Raw genomic sequence first — 16,910 nt, 5'->3', positions numbered from 1 at the left:
CATAATGTGTACATGAGAGTGAGTGAGAGAGTGAGAGAGTGAGTGAGTGAGTGAGTGAGTGAGTGAGTGAGTGAGTGAGTGAGTGAGTGAGTGAGTGAGTGAGTGAGTGAGAGAGAGACAAAGAGAGAGTGTGTGTGTGTGTGTGTGTGTGTGTGTGTGTGTGTGTGTGTGTGTGTGTGTGTGTGTGTGTGTGTGTGTGTGTGTGTGTGTGTGTGTGTGTGTGTGTGTGTGTGTGTGTGTGTGTGTGTGTGTGTGAGTGTGTGTACAGTACTCACTAGGCGATCCCTCCTCCAGGACTCCATTAGTGGCTGCGTTGCCGTTGACTGTGTGCTGTTTGGACGTATGCCTCTCCTCACAGTCCTCCTCCTCCTCCACCACAGTAGAGCGCACAAATCGGCTAATAAAAACAAGACCATAATATAATCTCCAGACCAGTCCTCTGACATTTTACTCAAAAACAAGACCAACAAGACCCCCCCCCTGCACAAAAAGGGCAGCAAATTAGACCCAGGCAACTACCGCCCTGTTTCTATTCTTACCTCCATCTCGAAAGTCATGGAGAAAATAGTCTACGAACAGGTTGAAAAGTACCTGGCGGAAAGAAATGGAATCTACGAATTCCAATCTGGCTTCAGAACATCCCACTCCACTGACACGTCATGCCTTCTCTATTTGAACGACCACATCAAACAAGAGGTGGACGCGGGCAAATACTGCGGCATGGTCATGCTGGACCTACAAAAGGCCTTCGACACTGTCAATCACTCCATTCTGATTGACAAGCTAAAAGCAATTGGTTTTGATAGTCTATCAGTGAGCTGGATGCAATCCTACCTGGAGGGGAGAGAACAGATGGTGGAGGTAAACGGTACCCTATCCCCCCCCCCTCAGTGAGCTGTGGTGTTCCACAAGGAAGCATACTAGGACCGCTACTGTTCCTAATTTATGCAAATGACATGTCGTCAGCTTGTGACTGCAACTTGTTCTTGTTCGCGGACGACTCAGTCCCTGCTGGTCTCTGACAAGAACAAGTTACAGGTTGAAAAAACCCTCAGCTCAGAACTCGGCAGAATCTGCACCTGGCTCGCTGATAACAAACTATCATTACACATGGGCAAAAAAGAGTCCATTCTCTTCGGATCAAATAAACTCAGCAAGACAGACGGCTTCTCAGTTACAGTGGGTGACAATATTGTCACAAGGAAAGATGAAATTACATACCTGGGTTCCATCCTAGAGGCTAATCTTTCCGGTGACAAAATGGCATCCAATGTAATAAAAAAAAAATCAACCAACGAACTAGATTCTTGTACCGGATCTCCTCTCTGGTAAACAAGAATAGAATACCCTGAAGACTCTGGCAGGAGCACTCATTCAAGGGTACTACGACTATGCTTGCACCTCATGGTACCAAAGCACCTCAAAGGCTCTAAAAACAAGATTACAAACATCGCAAAACAAACTGGTCAGACTACTACTTGACCTTACTCCTAGAACCCACCTCACCCCTGCCCACTTTGACTACCTAGGATGGCTTAGAGTAGACGACAGTACAGCAATTTGCAATGGGCCTGGTCTACAAGATACACTACACCACACAGGTACCCATGTACATGTCGAAATACTTCCCAAAGGTCAGTGAATACCACGCCCACAACACCAGAGGGAGTTCCACAAATCTTGTGCAACCCAGATTCGGCACAAACAAGGGACTAAACACATTTAGCAAAACGCCCTACCCACAGCCGTAAAAAGATGTGAATCCCTACCCACATTCAAAACCGCTCTTAACACATTAACCCGACTAATCTCGTGGTTAGCCCTGAATTAGAGCACCTACGGGAGGCTGCAATTCGAAACTGGCCACGTAAATGTAAATGTCCAAACCCCCCCCCCCCCTCCTAATAGACAGTCTCCTCCCCAACATATGTATATATTCTCCGTTAGGATCTCTGGGTAACAGTACTGTATATTTGCATATCGTATATGTCACAAATGTAACAGTACTATATACCTGTATGTCATGTATGTCCCTATGCCATTAAATTGGAACCACTCTAACTGTACTTAGTGTGTTAAAAGTTGTATTCAAGTTGTTCTTAAATATAATGAAATTATACCATTCATGCATTACTTTTGTCCACTTATGGGGAGAGGGGTAATATTCTGAGAACAAAAACGATGATGTTCTCTGAGATCAAAGTCACAAATGTACAAGAAGAACCTTCCCACCCTGTCCACGGCCTCTTCACCCTGCTCCCCTCTGGGAGAAGGTTGCGGCTACTGAGTTTTTCCCCCTCAGCCGCCAGGCTGATCAATGACTCAGCCCAGGAACAACAACCCCCCCCCCCCCCCCCCCCCCCCCCCCCCCCCCCCCCCCCACACACACCCCCAAGTGACACTGGCATAGTGCTGCACTGGTCTGAACAGAAACTCTGCACTTTATATATATTTTTTTATTTATATATTTTTTTAAATAAAAGGATAAATGTATACACTAATGCCGCAGCAATTCTCTATATGCGTTTACATAAATGGCTTAATAAAGGAATCTGAATCCGAGATTAAAGTCACATTTTCTCAGAATATTGCCACCAACAAAATAGTTTTACCTAATGGCTCCAATACACCACCGTACTCACTAAATAATAGGAGCATATAAAAAGTGGCATTTAGCGCCGGGGGAAACACTCAACCAAAACGATAACTGAAGGTGTGGCTGAGGGCCGTGGTGCGTACCAGAGGCGCTGGAGCAGCATGTTGTAGAGCCTGTCCTCGCTGAGGGTCCTGGGCACGGTGATGAGGAAGGGCTGGCCGAACAGCGGCGTGCTGGTGTGGTTGTAGCCCGACTGCTTGTACTTCTCCCTCAGGTGAACCGGGATCACCACATGGTCCATGTCCTCCATCCGGTTCACAGCCACCTCAAAACTGGAGAGGGGGGGAGGGAGGGGGGGAGAGAGAGAGAGAGAGAGAGAGAGAGAGAGAGAGAGGGAGCGGGGAGAGAGAGGCAGAGAGAGAGAGAGAGAGAGGGAGAGGGGGCGAGAGAGAGAGAGGGAGAGAGAGAGAGGAGCAGAGAGGGAGAGGAAGAGGGAGAGGGAGAGGGAGAGAGAGAGAGGGAGGGGAGAGAGAGAGAGAGAGAGAGAGAGAGAGAGAGAGAGAGGGGGGGGGGGGAGGGAGAGGGAGAGGGAGAGGCGAGGAGAGGGAAAGAGAGGGAGAGGGAGAGAGAGGGAGAGAGAGAGAGAGGGAGAGAGAGAGAGAGGAGAGAGAGAGGGGAGAGAGAGAGGGAGAGAGAGAGTGAGAGGGGGAGAGAGAGAGAGGAGAGAGAGAGAGGACGAGGAGAGGAGAGGAGAAGAGAGAGAGAGAGGAGAGAGAGGGAGCGGGGAGGAGAGAGGGAGAGGGAGGAGAGAAGAGAGAGAGAGAAGGAGAGGGAAGGGAGAGAGAGAGAAGGGGGAGGGGGGGAGGGAGGGAGAGAGAGAGGGAGAGAGAGAGGGGAGAGAGAGAGAGAGAGATTTGACCCGTTTCAGCCGTCTTCCTCATAGCCAATTAGGTGCATCTGATAGAATACAACAAATTAACACAAAACTGTTGAACGTTAGTTCACTAATGTCAGGTATATTAGTAAAATTAGCTAACTTAGCTTTGCAGTTACTAACATTACAATTGTACTTGGAATTTGATCTAAAATATTGCAAAGGTTTTCCCCTTCAAGATATCTGTTAACTTTGATCCCCATTTAGCCCCTTTCCAGTTAAGCTAGGATTTCGTAGTTTCATAATGATACCACTATTATCGCTCTACCAGTTCCGCTAAAGCCCGCGAAAGACGGTAATGACGGCAGGCCAATGCCGGCCCAATATGTTGGTCGGCCACTAACGATGAGTGAGGGATCAGTACAGTGGTGTGTGGGGCGAGAGATCACTCACACGTAGATGTCGTCTCTCTCCATGATGCTGCTGAGGTTCTCGTTTGTGGCGAAGATGCGATGGAAGCGGTGGTTGTAGATGTCCGTCACGATCATCTGTCAGGGCAGAGCAGACGCAGACAATGATGCACCACAAAAATCAACACACGTCTTCAAGGAATGATGCATATTTTTTAAGAAGCCCCTCTGTTTTATGAGAAAATGGTGAGTCCTTTCAGACCATCCGAAAGGCACTCGCTCCAGTGTTTTTGGTTTTTCTGATGTTGGAAACAGAAAATGTTAATGGCAGTGTATATGCCCTAGTGAGAGAATGAATAACGAAGACGGCTCTATAGCCTTGTTATGACTAACACACTAGAACTGGAGAATTAGGCCATATCTCCTCAACCTTGGTTCGTTGTTAAGAGCCACTGAAAAGACTGTCGTCCTAATGTCTGAGCTGTTATACTAGTTGAGCTATATTAAACTAGTCAAAGCTGTACAGAGATTTAGCACAGATGGACATAGATACCATTTCTATTACAGAAGTGAATGGAGAGCATGAAGCAGGAATACTGCTTTGCAACAGATCTCAAACTCCCATTAACTTCTACTACCATGTGTATTAGATGCAACCAGTACTATAGATTGCTCTGTTGTTTGGTCCACAAAGTGTCCGCACTAAGGGGCAAATTCACAAAGGGATTGCGCGGCTTTTTCTGACGCTATGCCGGCACAAATACTGTAGCTCTGATACACAGTTTGCTATTCACAAAGATCGGCACAAATTTCCACCCGCAGTTAAAGTGACACTATTTACATCTTGAGATTTGGTGGTAACTAAGCGCATTTATAAAAGGGCGTCATTGCCAGCGTCTCAGGTGATCATGGCAGCAGTAATTGTTGCCAGGCGACAGCATCCTAATATTTCGAAGGAGAATATGACTTTTTGATTTCAACGAGACCAAAATCATCCAGACACAGGTTGCCAGCTCAAGCCATTTTTAATCTACTCGATGAAATCAAGCATGATATTGAGCCAGCCACCCAGAGATACTAAGCAATCTTATTTATAATTTAAATATTGTTATTTAAATAGAATAGAATAATAATAATAATAATAATAATAATAATAATAATAATAATAATAATAATAATAATAATAATAATAATAATAATAATCTTTATTTGTATAGCACCTTTCATACAGAAAATGCAGCTCAAAGTGCTTCACAACAGAAAAAAAGACATAAAATGAGCACATAAAGTGCAGACATAAAATCACAGTTTTTCACATTAGGATCCAACATCCCAACAGGCCACCTTGTTTATGGTTTGATTCGGTTTTAAATAGACAATAATAAAAAGAGTAAGATAAAATAGACAGAGTAAAATAGTGCAATGCAATAAAATAGAATAGATCAAATAATTTTTGTGCAATCAAATAGTTCTGGATTACTGTTCAACAGTAGAAATACTTTATTTATCCCAAGGGAAATTCGGCACTACATATTGCTCACAGTAAACCGTAAACATTTAGGTAGTCAGAAACAGTCACGAATAAGAATACAAATAAGAATAAGAATAAAATACGGTCCGGGATATACATTTTTCTATGTTATGTATATAAAAAATAATGTATATCCCGGACCGTATTTGTACCACCAAGCAAAAACGAACATGTTTTTAGAAATAGGAAGCAAACGTTTTCAATCAACACCCAGGTAGTGTGCAACGCCAGTAATATAATAACGAATGTATGGTTGCCAAATTCCCTGGGTCTGTGCACGACAGCTACATTTTAAGGAACAGCAGACATGGATGACACAAACGTTTGTGCTGAATATATTATATTCATTGCAAATGTGTGGGGGGAAAAGTATGTGCTTTTGTATAGGTGACGGTGGCTACCAACTCCAGCCACCCATGGCTTATGACTCCTGTGCGTAATCCTGCCAAAGTTGGAGAGGCGGCGTACAATCGGCTCACATCAGAACGTGCGGTGTGATCGAGCGCACATTTGGCATCTTAAAAAGCCGGTTTAGATGCCTGGATCGTAGCGGTGGGGCAATGCTATATATAGTCCCCCCAAAGCACATCACTCCTTTGGGTGCTGCGTTAGGTAATAATCACAATAAAGAGAATAGAACCTGCACACTCATATGCTCCAGAATAAACTTTTAATTTATAACGTATAATGAGGAATAGACGCTGGAAACACGGTCAATGAAATGTTTATTCTGCAGTATATGATAATGCGGGTTCTATTCTCTTAAATTAAATACAACTTTCTCACTCAACATATATTTTCACTGGCACACAGTGCCTAGCTTCAGTCTAAAGATTCAGCACCATGGACAGGTCTGCTCAAAATATCTTTTTCGTTTTTTGATTTGATTGTTTCTTGTTCTCGTCTTATTTTATCTTTGTTCCATCTTTGTGTTTTCTTAACCCTTTAACTGTATAATACACTTGACGTCATTGTAAATGAGGGAAACCTCAGTGTCCCTTGAGTTTAAATAAAGGTTGAATGAATAAGTAATGGCCCGTCTGTTACTATTTTACAGATGTATTTAAGGGATATTTTCTGCATTTCAGTCAAAAATATATTGACAGACATATAGAATATCATTCAGGTTTGTCTTCCGTCATCTGTATGGAGCTGGAACAGAAACAGCCCTGCATCAGTCAGGCCCGCCCCTATAGCCATCCCATAGTTGCTGAAACTGCGCAGGGAAGGGAAAGGGAATAATAGGCCAACTTGGCCCAGGAAGCCCTGGAACACGTCAGCATTATATTAACCCTTTCACTGCCACACTACAGAAGGTTAACCCTTTACGATCACACTACCGACGGCTACCGTCGGTAGTGTGATAGTAAAGGGTTAACCTTCTGTAGTGTGGCAGTGAAAGGGGTTAACCCGCTGTTGTGTGGCAGTGAAATGGTTAACCTTCCGTGTATTGTCGCAGTGAAAGGGGTTAACCGTTTGGCAGTGCGGCAGTGAAAGGGTTAAGTGTGAAAGCTAAATGGAGAGGCGCAGTGATATCGACTCGGAGCAAAAGCTGAGTGTGGATTTGTCGTTACCTTCTCAGCAGGCACCCCGGCCAGGCTGGAGAGTGAGGTGCACAGGTCAGAGATGTAGCCCACCTTTGGAACCGTCAGCTTATACTGAAACACAGATGGAAAAACAAACGGGATATTTCATCAAACATTTGAAATATACAGGTGCAGCTCAATAAATTAGAATATCGTGGAAAAGTCAATATATTTCGCTGTATTGATGCAGTAATTTGTGCAAAAGGAGCCCCAACCAAGTACTGAGTGAACATACGTGAACATACTTTTCAAAAGTGCTCAAACTCAGCAGTGACAAAATGGAACTCCTCGTCATCAGCTGAAAGTCCAGCCTCAGCAGAATCAACAACCACACATTCACAATTGACGGCACCACCGTTCCCGTTCTTCCCAGGCACGGAACCTTGGCGTGATCCTCGATCCCAACCTCTCCCTCGAGCCCGATATCCGCCAAATTGTCAAATCCTCCTTCTAACACCTTTGCAATATTGTACGCTGTGCTGCTGAAACACTGATCCACACCTTAACTTCCTCCCGTCTTGACTAGTGCAAGTCACTCCTCTACACAGCATCAGTGCTGCTCCATCAATAGACGCCAACTGGTCCAGAATGTATCTGCCCAACTTCTAACCCACACAAAATCCTAAGGGTGGGGGAAAAAATCTATACAGTGATATATCACAATATTTTGCATGCCAATATTACATCAATACACTGATGCCAAGTATCAATATTTTGTTTGACAATCCCATTTTGTTGCAATAAAAATTATTGGCGTGAGGTAAACAGATTGAAAATGTTATCTTATTATGAATAAGTAATAAGTGAAATAAATGAAAATGAAATGAAATTATTAGATAAAACGGATCTATTACAAACCCTGGTCTTCAGCTACAAAGTCCTTCACTGACTGGCCCCCCCCATATCTCACAGACCCCATCTCCTCCTACCAGCCCTCTCGGCCCCTCAGATCCACATCCTTCTCTCTACCGTCACAGTTTTGAGTCTTCTCCAGGGCAGCTCCCAGGCCCTGGAACTCTCTCCTCTGAGACATTACGCAACAAAAGGCGCAACAAACACTGGTATTTGTTCATTCTTAATAAGGCCCTTATTGGTAAGCTACCTCCTTATACTACATCATTATTGGAATGGAACCTATGGAACCTTTCACGCATTTCACTGTACGCCCTGGTATGTATGTGACAAAGAAAACTCTTCAATCTTGAATGGAACCCGTTCTAGTAACTGGCTGGTCCTTAACTCCAACAGCCCTTAAAGCGAAAAAGAGATTCTCCCCTCTGTTGCAGAATTTAAAATCTTCATCTCCAACCATTGCCAATCAAGTTGTATGTGTCGTAAAAAAGGCAAAGCAGTGCCTCTACCACCTGAGACAGTTAAGGAAGTTCGGAGTATCGGGGAAGATACTCCAGTCCTTCTACTCTGGGGCTGTAGAGAGCATCTTGACTGGAAACATCACTGCCTGGTATGGAAACAGCACGGCACAGGACAAGAAGGCCCTACAGAGAGTGGTGCGCTCAGCCGAGCGTACTACGGGTATTGCACTACCACCCCTGCAGGTCCTATATAACAAGAGGTGCAAATCCAGAGCCTGCAGAATAATGAAAGACCCTCACCACCCCAATAACAGCCTGTTCAAGCTGCTGCGGTCAGGCAAACTCCTGCGAACACCAGCAACTAGGACAGAGAGACTTCGGCTCAGCTTCTTCCCCCAGGCCATCAGAGCCTTGAACACTGAACTCTCCACACACAAGCACACATGAGCACACACACGACACACACACTGTACACGCTCGCACACTAGCAGCCACTTTAACATGAGCACACACACACTCATGCTGCACACGCTCACACTTATGGTCACTTTACAAAAGGAAAGGTCACTTTAAAAACAGTATAGTATAACTTGAGATTGTATAATATAGCATTGTATAGCAGTGTACATAAAGACCCAGTGCCTCATCCGTAGCTACTGTAACAGTGTATTGTACTATCACAGGACCTAGCATGTCCTACCATGCTCTGTAAAAACGCATGTACATATACCGATATGCCCTACTTTGATTACTTGTATTATTGCACAATGTCGTTCTATTATTATTTATTATTATTATTATTGTATTATTGCACAATCGTTGCAGACAAGACCCCCGCATTTCACTGTATACTTGTATGCCGTGACAAATAAAACTCTTGACTTGACTTTTAAATGATTTGTTATCCTGACTTTTGTCTTGCATTGTTGTCTTATTGTTATGATTTTATATGCTGTGTGATTTTATCTGCCTTTTTTGCTTATTTCTGTATGTACACTCGACGTGACTGTAAATGAGGGGAAACCTCAGTTGCCTTTCGAGTTTAAATAAAGGTTTGAAATGAAATGACAGACTTTCTCAGTCTCTCTCAATTTTCCAATCCTGCCTCAAGACCCATCTGTTCTCCACTGCCTTCTCCTGGCCCCCATCCATCCCTTCTCCTGGCCCCCCATCCATCCCTTCTCCTGGCCCCCCATCCATCCCTGTGTGTTTGTGTTGTGCATGTCTGCCGTTTGTTTCACTACCACCACCCCTCTTAGTGTAAAGCAACTTAAGAGTTGTAGAAAATCGCTGTATAAATCAAATGTTTTTATTATTATTATTATTATCATTCTAATAGTCAATCTAATTGGCAAATGTATAAAAGTGTGTTTCCTACACCAAACAGTGTGTGTCTATACCTGCGTGGGTTTGGCCAGCGGGTCCAGTTTGACCAGGTAGACCTCCAGCGTACGCTCCTTCTTCATGGGCAGCGGCAGGGTCAGGTAGCAGAAGGGGTCGAAGGTCACAGAGACCTTGGCGCAGACGGGGCACACCAGCGTGGACTTGAAGAGGCCATGGAAGATGTCCACGATGATGGAGTCGTTCCTCAGGACGTGGTTCTCCCACGCTTCCGCCGCTACCACCTGGAACGACATCCCAATCAACCGTGTTTAGAACCACCTGCGTGCAGGAACTACATTATTATTTTTTTTATCCACTTTTTCTCCCATTTTTCTATTTTTCTTCCATCCCAATTTCGTATCGTCCAATTCAACCCACCCCTGTCTTCGAACGCTGTTTCTTGCCTCCCACAAGCCGGCTGTAATGTGGACGAAGCCATACATAGCACGAGTCCCCTCCGGTACTCGAGGTAGCAGCCGTCGCATCTTTTCACCTGCGCAGCTCGATCTTTCAGCGTCAGGGGTCTGGGCTTTTGGAGGGGCGCCGCCCCCATCGCTTCTTGATTCTACTGCGCAGGCGCACCAACCGACCTGTAGGAGTCGCTGTCCACAACGTCCGATCCCCACACCCCTCAGTTTTCCCTACCCCTAATACTGCCAATTGTATTAGTACGGACGACCAGCCAAACTGAAAGCAATGTGGAGCGCTGGGCGCGAACCCAGCGTCTCCAGCATTGGTGGTGAGTGCCTTGCCCACTGCACCACCTAGCCGCCCTTCTGAGGAACTAAATTCTAAACATGTCTACTACAGTAGAGGTCTGCACATATGACCTAAACGGGCCCGATTGGGGATGGTTGCTGTAAGACGTTCTCATAAGAAGACTCGTCTTACCTGGTAACGTCAGTCTTTCCCCTGAGGCTGCCTGTGATGCACAACGACAACGTTAAATCCATCATTGCCAAGAAAGTGGCTCTGTATTCTGTAATAATAAAAGTAGATCCACATTTTGGTCCAATTGAAATGGCTCTCGGCGTTAGCTAATCCACTCATTATTGCCAAGTCCACTTGGTGTCACGTAGCCCAGTTTTGGGACTGATATGTTGTTTTGTGGTGCTGATGACAATTATTTAATTATTCATGAAGTTATTTATTTTAATCCTTTTAATTTTTAAAAAATTTTAAACTTTATTTTTTTAGCGTTTATCGCTTTTCTGGTCAAGCATGACCGACAGAAACAGGTTGAAATGGGATGTAGAGCAGGGGAAGACATTCTGAGAAATGACGGCGGGTCCAGGAATCGAACTCGTGTCCCCCAGATCCGTGACGAGCACGGTTTTCCCAGACGCAGAAATAGCGCCGAGATATGCGGTGAGCTACGGGAGCTCCCACCTTTTTATTTATTTATTATTATTTTTTAGCATTTTTACAGCTTTATTGGTCACGCAGGACTGACAAGAGGAGAGGGCGAACGGGAGGAGAGGTGGGAGAGGACATGCGACAAATAAAGACGGGAGCTGGGATCGAACCCGGGTCGGCCGCGTAGGTGCGCGAGGCACTATGGTATGCGCCACGAGGGCGCCCCTATTTAAATCTTTTAAATCAGTTTTGTTGCAGCATGCCATCCTGTATTAGCCTTATTAAGAACACAAAAGTATTCTGTATTGTTACATGTAGCTTTCATAGCTAATAATACGATGGAAAGACAATTTTGACTGTTTAGCATTTTATAACGATTGCTCTTTGCTGACCGACCGACCCTTCTACCTAGAATTATAAAAACCAGGATGGGGCGGCTGGGTGGCGCAGAGGACATTGCGCTCGTCACCAACGCAAGAGACACCGGGTTCGACTCTGGCTGTCGGCGTTGCCTCCGGCTTGGGCCAGCCGTCGTACTAACTCAATTGGCAGAGTCGGCGGGTGGAAGTCGATGGGTGGTAATCTGGACCTTGTGGACAGCGACTCCTACAGGTCGGTTGGGGGACGCCTGCACAGCAGAGACAGGAAATGGCGGGGGTAGTGTGAGCCTCCCACACGTTACACCTCGCCAATGAGAGTCCGCGCTGGCAGGTGAAAAGATGTGACAGGCTGCCTCCTCGTGTATCGGAGGGGACACGTGATGCAAGGCTTCTATCCTCCCTACAACCGGCCAGTGGGGGGGCATATGCGAGCAACAAGACAGGGGACGGAAGAATTGGCACATTGGAATTGGGATGGGAGAAAAATTTAAAAAGAGGAGAAGTGGATAAAAAAAAAAGCAGGATGGGTCAGTGTCACACAGTCCCAACATTCTGACCGCAGTCACCCATCCTCTTCAACCTGAATAGACTCAGAGCAGAGGTCATCCACTGTCCGATTACAGTTACTTAATGCCACCTTGTGGCAACTGCTGCACACTACGGCACGACGGGTATTACACAACATGAGGCAGACCAGAGACCTGCGGCATCAGTACGGGACCCTACCCGGACTCAATTAAGACTTAATACACTTTGGACCTGGACCGTCCCGGGAAGGGCTTGAGTACCTCTAGTCCATAGGCAGTTTCAGTGGACTTGCATCGCGAGGGGAACCGCTTGGACTGCAGTTGATGTGTCCTGTTGCAGTGTCATGCGAATATCAAAAACTGTCTACAAGGACGTGGGATTCAATTACAGCAAGAATCTACTCACCTGCTGGGATTTGGAGGAGAGGCCCCGCAATATGATATTATCACCATACTAGAGTCACCATATTACAATTACATGATTTTGCGATATAATGCGATTACCTTTTTTTGTCCCCAACAGAAGACTTTGTTAACGTCAGCAATAAAAATATATGTACATCGTCCGTTTTATCTAATAAGATAACCTTTTCACTCTGCTCACCTCATTCCAATCACTTTTATTACAGTAAGATCATAGATGGGATTATCAAGCTAAAGACTTGGAGTCACTGTATCGATATAATATCGGCACGCGAAATATTGTGATATATTGCTGTATCGATTCTACCCCCACCCCCCCCCCCCCCCCCCCCACCCCTAGAGATGGCGAAATATAAGAAATGCGGAAAAGGGTCTTAACCCTTTCACTGTCTACCACAGTACAAAAGGTTAACCTTTCACTACCACACTACAGACTGTTAACAGTCTGTAGTGTGGTAGTGAAAGGGTTAACCTCCTGTAGTGTGGCAGTGAAAGGGTTAACCCTTTGTCGTGCGGCAGTGAAAGGGTTAACCTTCTGTATTGTCGCAGTGAAAGGGTTAACCATTTGGTAGTGTGGTAGTGAAAGGGTCTTAAAAACAAAGTGCGTTCCGCTGTCCTTGTACACTGATAAGCTGACTGATACAATTAGAATACATTCCGTCTAGGGATGTCCGATATTATCGGCCTACGGGAAATGATCGGTATCGGTTTTCAAAAAAATATACATATATATATATATATATTTAACCTTTATTTACCCAGGCAAGCAAGTAAGAACAAATTCTTATTTTATTTATTGTGAAAAGTATGCATAATGTTGTGTTAATTCCACGACAAGAGATATGTAATGTTAATTACCTGAAATTATTTCATTTTTTTTGGGGGGGGGGGGGGACCCTGCATATATCGGTATCGGTTGATATCGGTTGAGATCGCTATCGGAAATTAAGAGTTGGACAATATCGGTATATCGGTAAAAAAGCCAACATCGAACATCCCTAAATTCCGTCACGTCACTCACGGGCTGACCACCACCACGGGTCAACGGTACCTTGTCCGGCCGGCCCTCGGCGTCGTTGAGCTGGATGTAGGGCTTCCTCCGGATGCGGTTCATGTCCTCGTGGAGGCCGTCCAGCAGGAAGGCCAGCAGCTCGTGGGAGTCCTGCTGCTGGTAGCCTGAGAACTGGGGGGCGAAGCGGCCCACCTGGGTCTGGAGGACAGAGACAACACTTACCACCAGAGGAGGACGCCAACCCAGAGGGACAGGAGACATTTACCACCAGAGTAGGACAGTAAGGACACCAAACCAGAGGTACAGGCCAGAGACAGCATTTACTACCAGAGTAGGACACCAACCCAGAGGGACCAGTATGTTTGTTTGTTTGATGTTTTCGCTGACCTGGAACTGGAAATAATCAGGTGCAAGAATTGTGGGATTGAAACGATTGCGTGGCAACCATCCGCTCCACACTTCAAATGTTGGTGTTTTTTTTCTTCTTCTTTTTTTTTTAACCGTAATATACAGTAGTACACCATAGTATGTAGCATGGAGAAGTCGGAGGCAGCGAGAGTCCGGTTAGAGCCAGGCTTGGTTATGACAAGCTCATGCTGAAAGTCTTTCAATATTTTGAACTCTGAAAGAAGTCTGCTACGGAGCGAGACGTACAGCCCACCGTCTCAAAGCGACGTCGGGACAGCGACGTTAGCTGACCGGCTCTAGATCCAACCCGCCCTCGGCGTGAATTAAAGCCCTGCAGCCGGGTTGCTGTTCTCTTACCTTGAAAGCTCTGGGGGTGATGTAGCTGTATTTGCCCGACCACACCTGCTTGGTCAGCTCGGCGTAGGCGCGGGCGATCTCGCCCTTCATCCCCAGTGGGTTGTCCTCGTTCAACTCCTCCGTGTACTTGTCTTTCAGGAAGTACTCCGTCAGCGGGATTATGTTGCTTAAACACTGAGACGGAGAGAGAGAGAGAAAGAGAAAGAGAAGGAGAAAGAGAGATAAAGAGAGAGAGAGATAGAGAGAGAGATAAAGAGAGAGAGAGAGATAAAGATAAAGAGAGAGAGAGAGAGAGATAGAGAGATAGAGAGATAGAGAGAGAGAGAGAACAGGCGACGTCAGGAAAACCTTCTATCACAGTAATTAGATTAGACACGCATACTTACAAAGATACTGCAACAAATAAACTAAATATATAATAATAGGAGACCAAATTATCCAATGTTGAGGAATTCGCCTTCTTCACTTTGCCGCCAAGTCGGTCTAGTCTGATGTAATGTGAGGTACGGAATGCGGAAGTGGTGATTCAGTGTTAAAACTTAGCTGTAAAAATTACCTTTCAAGAACCAAAAGAGTCCAAACTATTTTTTGGAGACCGTTTTGGAGTTGGAAGGTGTAGGAAGGTAAGGCAGCTTCCCCCTGCTTCCAGTTCTTGTGCTAAGCTAACATCTGGATCTCTCTCTCTGTACCGGTCGCACAGAAATGGAACTGATATCCATCTTCTTGTCTGGGGAAGATGCCAGAGTCAGACAAGATAGATAAGATACCAATTTCCTCTCTGTGCGTTCAGTAGAAAGCTCTCCGGTTGAAGATCCGTATCCGCTAGTGGTCCGTATCCGCTTCCTTTCATTTGTAGTACTAAGCTAGGCTTGCTTGCAGCAGGATAGCCTTCTACCGGATAGCTTTCTACTGGAAATTGGTATCCATCTTCTTGCGTGACCCGGTAGAAGATGGTCAGCGCATTTCCCATAATGTTGGCGTGTTCCTTTAAGGAGAGACTTGTTCATATTCACAAATTGAAACTGACCTGTACAGGATTATGGAAATATTCTATCTAAGGGTCCAGAAAGCAATGCTAAACGATAAAACTTAGTGTCATAAATTACATTCACATTTGTATCACCTCTGTGCCTTATTGCCAATTTAAAATCAGTACCATCAGTCATCAATGTCACAAGGGCGTGCAACTCGGATCGTGAGAGCTTCGTCAACTCCGATTAAAAAGCACTTGAACTACTACTACACACTGCCTCTACGCCTGTATGACATAGTGTGAAACACACTCCTACACAGAGCTGCCTCTATGCCTGTATGACAGTGTGAAACACACTCCTACACAGAGCTGCCTCTATGTCACACAGCCTGAAACACACTCCTACACAGAGCTGCCTCTATGTCACACAGCCTGAAACACACTCCTACACAGAGCTGCCTGTACATCACATAGCCTGAAACACACTCTTACACAGAGCTGCCTGTACGTCACACAGCCTGAAACACACTCCTACACAGAGCTGCCTGTACGTCACACAGCCTGAAACACACTCCTACACAGAGCTGCCTCTACGCCTGTACATCACATAGCCTGAAACACACTCCTACACAGAGCTGCCTCTACGCCTGTACATCACATAGCCTGAAACACACTCCTACACAGAGCTGCCTGTACGTCACACAGCCTGAAACACATGCAGAGCTGCCTCTACGCCTGTACATCACATCACACAGCCTGAAACACACTCCTACACAGAGCTGCCTCTACGCCTGTACGTCACACAGCCTGAAACACACTCCTACACAGAGCTGCCTCTACTCCTGTACGTCACACAGCCTGAAACACACTCCTACACAGAGCTGCCTCTACTCCTGTACGTCACACAGCCTGAAACACACTCCTACACAGAGCTGCCTGTACGCCTGTACATCACACAGCCTTAAACACACTCCTACACAGAGCTGCCTCTACGCCTGTACATCACACAGCCTTAAACACACTCCTACACAGAGCTGCCTGTACGCCTGTACATCACACAGCCTTAAACACACTCCTACACAGAGCTGCCTGTACATCACACAGCCTTAAACACACTCCTACACAGAGCTGCCTCTACGCCTGTACATCACACAGCCTTAAACACACTCCTACACAGAGCTGCCTCTACGCCTGTACATCACACAGCCTTAAACACACTCCTACACAGAGCTGCCTGTACGTCACACAGCCTGAAACACTCCTACACAGAGCTGCCTGTACGTCACACAGCCTGAAACACACTCCTACACAGAGCTGCCTCTACGCCTGTACATCACATCACACAGCCTGAAACACACTCCTACACAGAGCTGCCTCTACGCCTGTACATCACATCACACAGCCTGAAACACACTCCTACACAGAGCTGCCTCTACGCCTGTACATCACATCACACAGCCTGAAACACACTCCTACAACAGAGCTGCCTCTATGCCTGTACATACTTTAACCCTTTCATTGCCACACTACCAAAACGGTTAACCCTTTCACCGCGACAATACACACAGAAGGTTGAACCTTTCACTGCCACACGACACAGCCGACCGTCGGTTGTGTGATAGTAGTAAAGGGTTAACCTTCTGTCGTGTGGCAGTGAAAGGGTTCAAATAAAATAAAATAAAATAAAATAAAATCAATGTAAATAAAAAGGAGTGGTGTTGTTGTTACCTGCACAGCAGAGTTCATGAAGCAGGTGTTGCCCAGGTTGGAGAGGCCGCAGA

General features: G+C 45.7%; 1 protein-coding gene across 1 annotated transcript in view; it reads right to left on the bottom strand.

Moving 5' to 3' along the window:
* usp15 (ubiquitin specific peptidase 15) overlaps positions 1-16,910 on the bottom strand; it is a gene marked incomplete at its 5' end in the record, with an annotated part of 74,246 nt that overhangs the window by 11,444 nt on the left and 45,892 nt on the right. Inside the window, 8 exons of the mRNA XM_084330032.1 lie at positions 276-397; positions 2,740-2,928; positions 3,924-4,018; positions 6,986-7,069; positions 9,711-9,935; positions 13,431-13,589; positions 14,157-14,330; positions 16,858-16,910. The exon at positions 16,858-16,910 is cut by the window's right edge and continues 95 nt beyond it. Of these exons, the coding sequence (XP_084186158.1) occupies positions 276-397; positions 2,740-2,928; positions 3,924-4,018; positions 6,986-7,069; positions 9,711-9,935; positions 13,431-13,589; positions 14,157-14,330; positions 16,858-16,910 (1,101 nt within the window). The remainder of the gene's footprint in view (positions 1-275; positions 398-2,739; positions 2,929-3,923; positions 4,019-6,985; positions 7,070-9,710; positions 9,936-13,430; positions 13,590-14,156; positions 14,331-16,857) is intronic.

Source organism: Notolepis coatsorum (genome assembly GCF_963971535.1).
Source record: "Notolepis coatsorum genome assembly, chromosome: 15".
NCBI classification, from domain to species: Eukaryota; Metazoa; Chordata; class Actinopteri; order Aulopiformes; family Paralepididae; genus Notolepis; species Notolepis coatsorum.
Note: the sequence above shows the minus strand (reverse complement) of the source record. Positions and strands in the feature narration are given on the sequence as shown.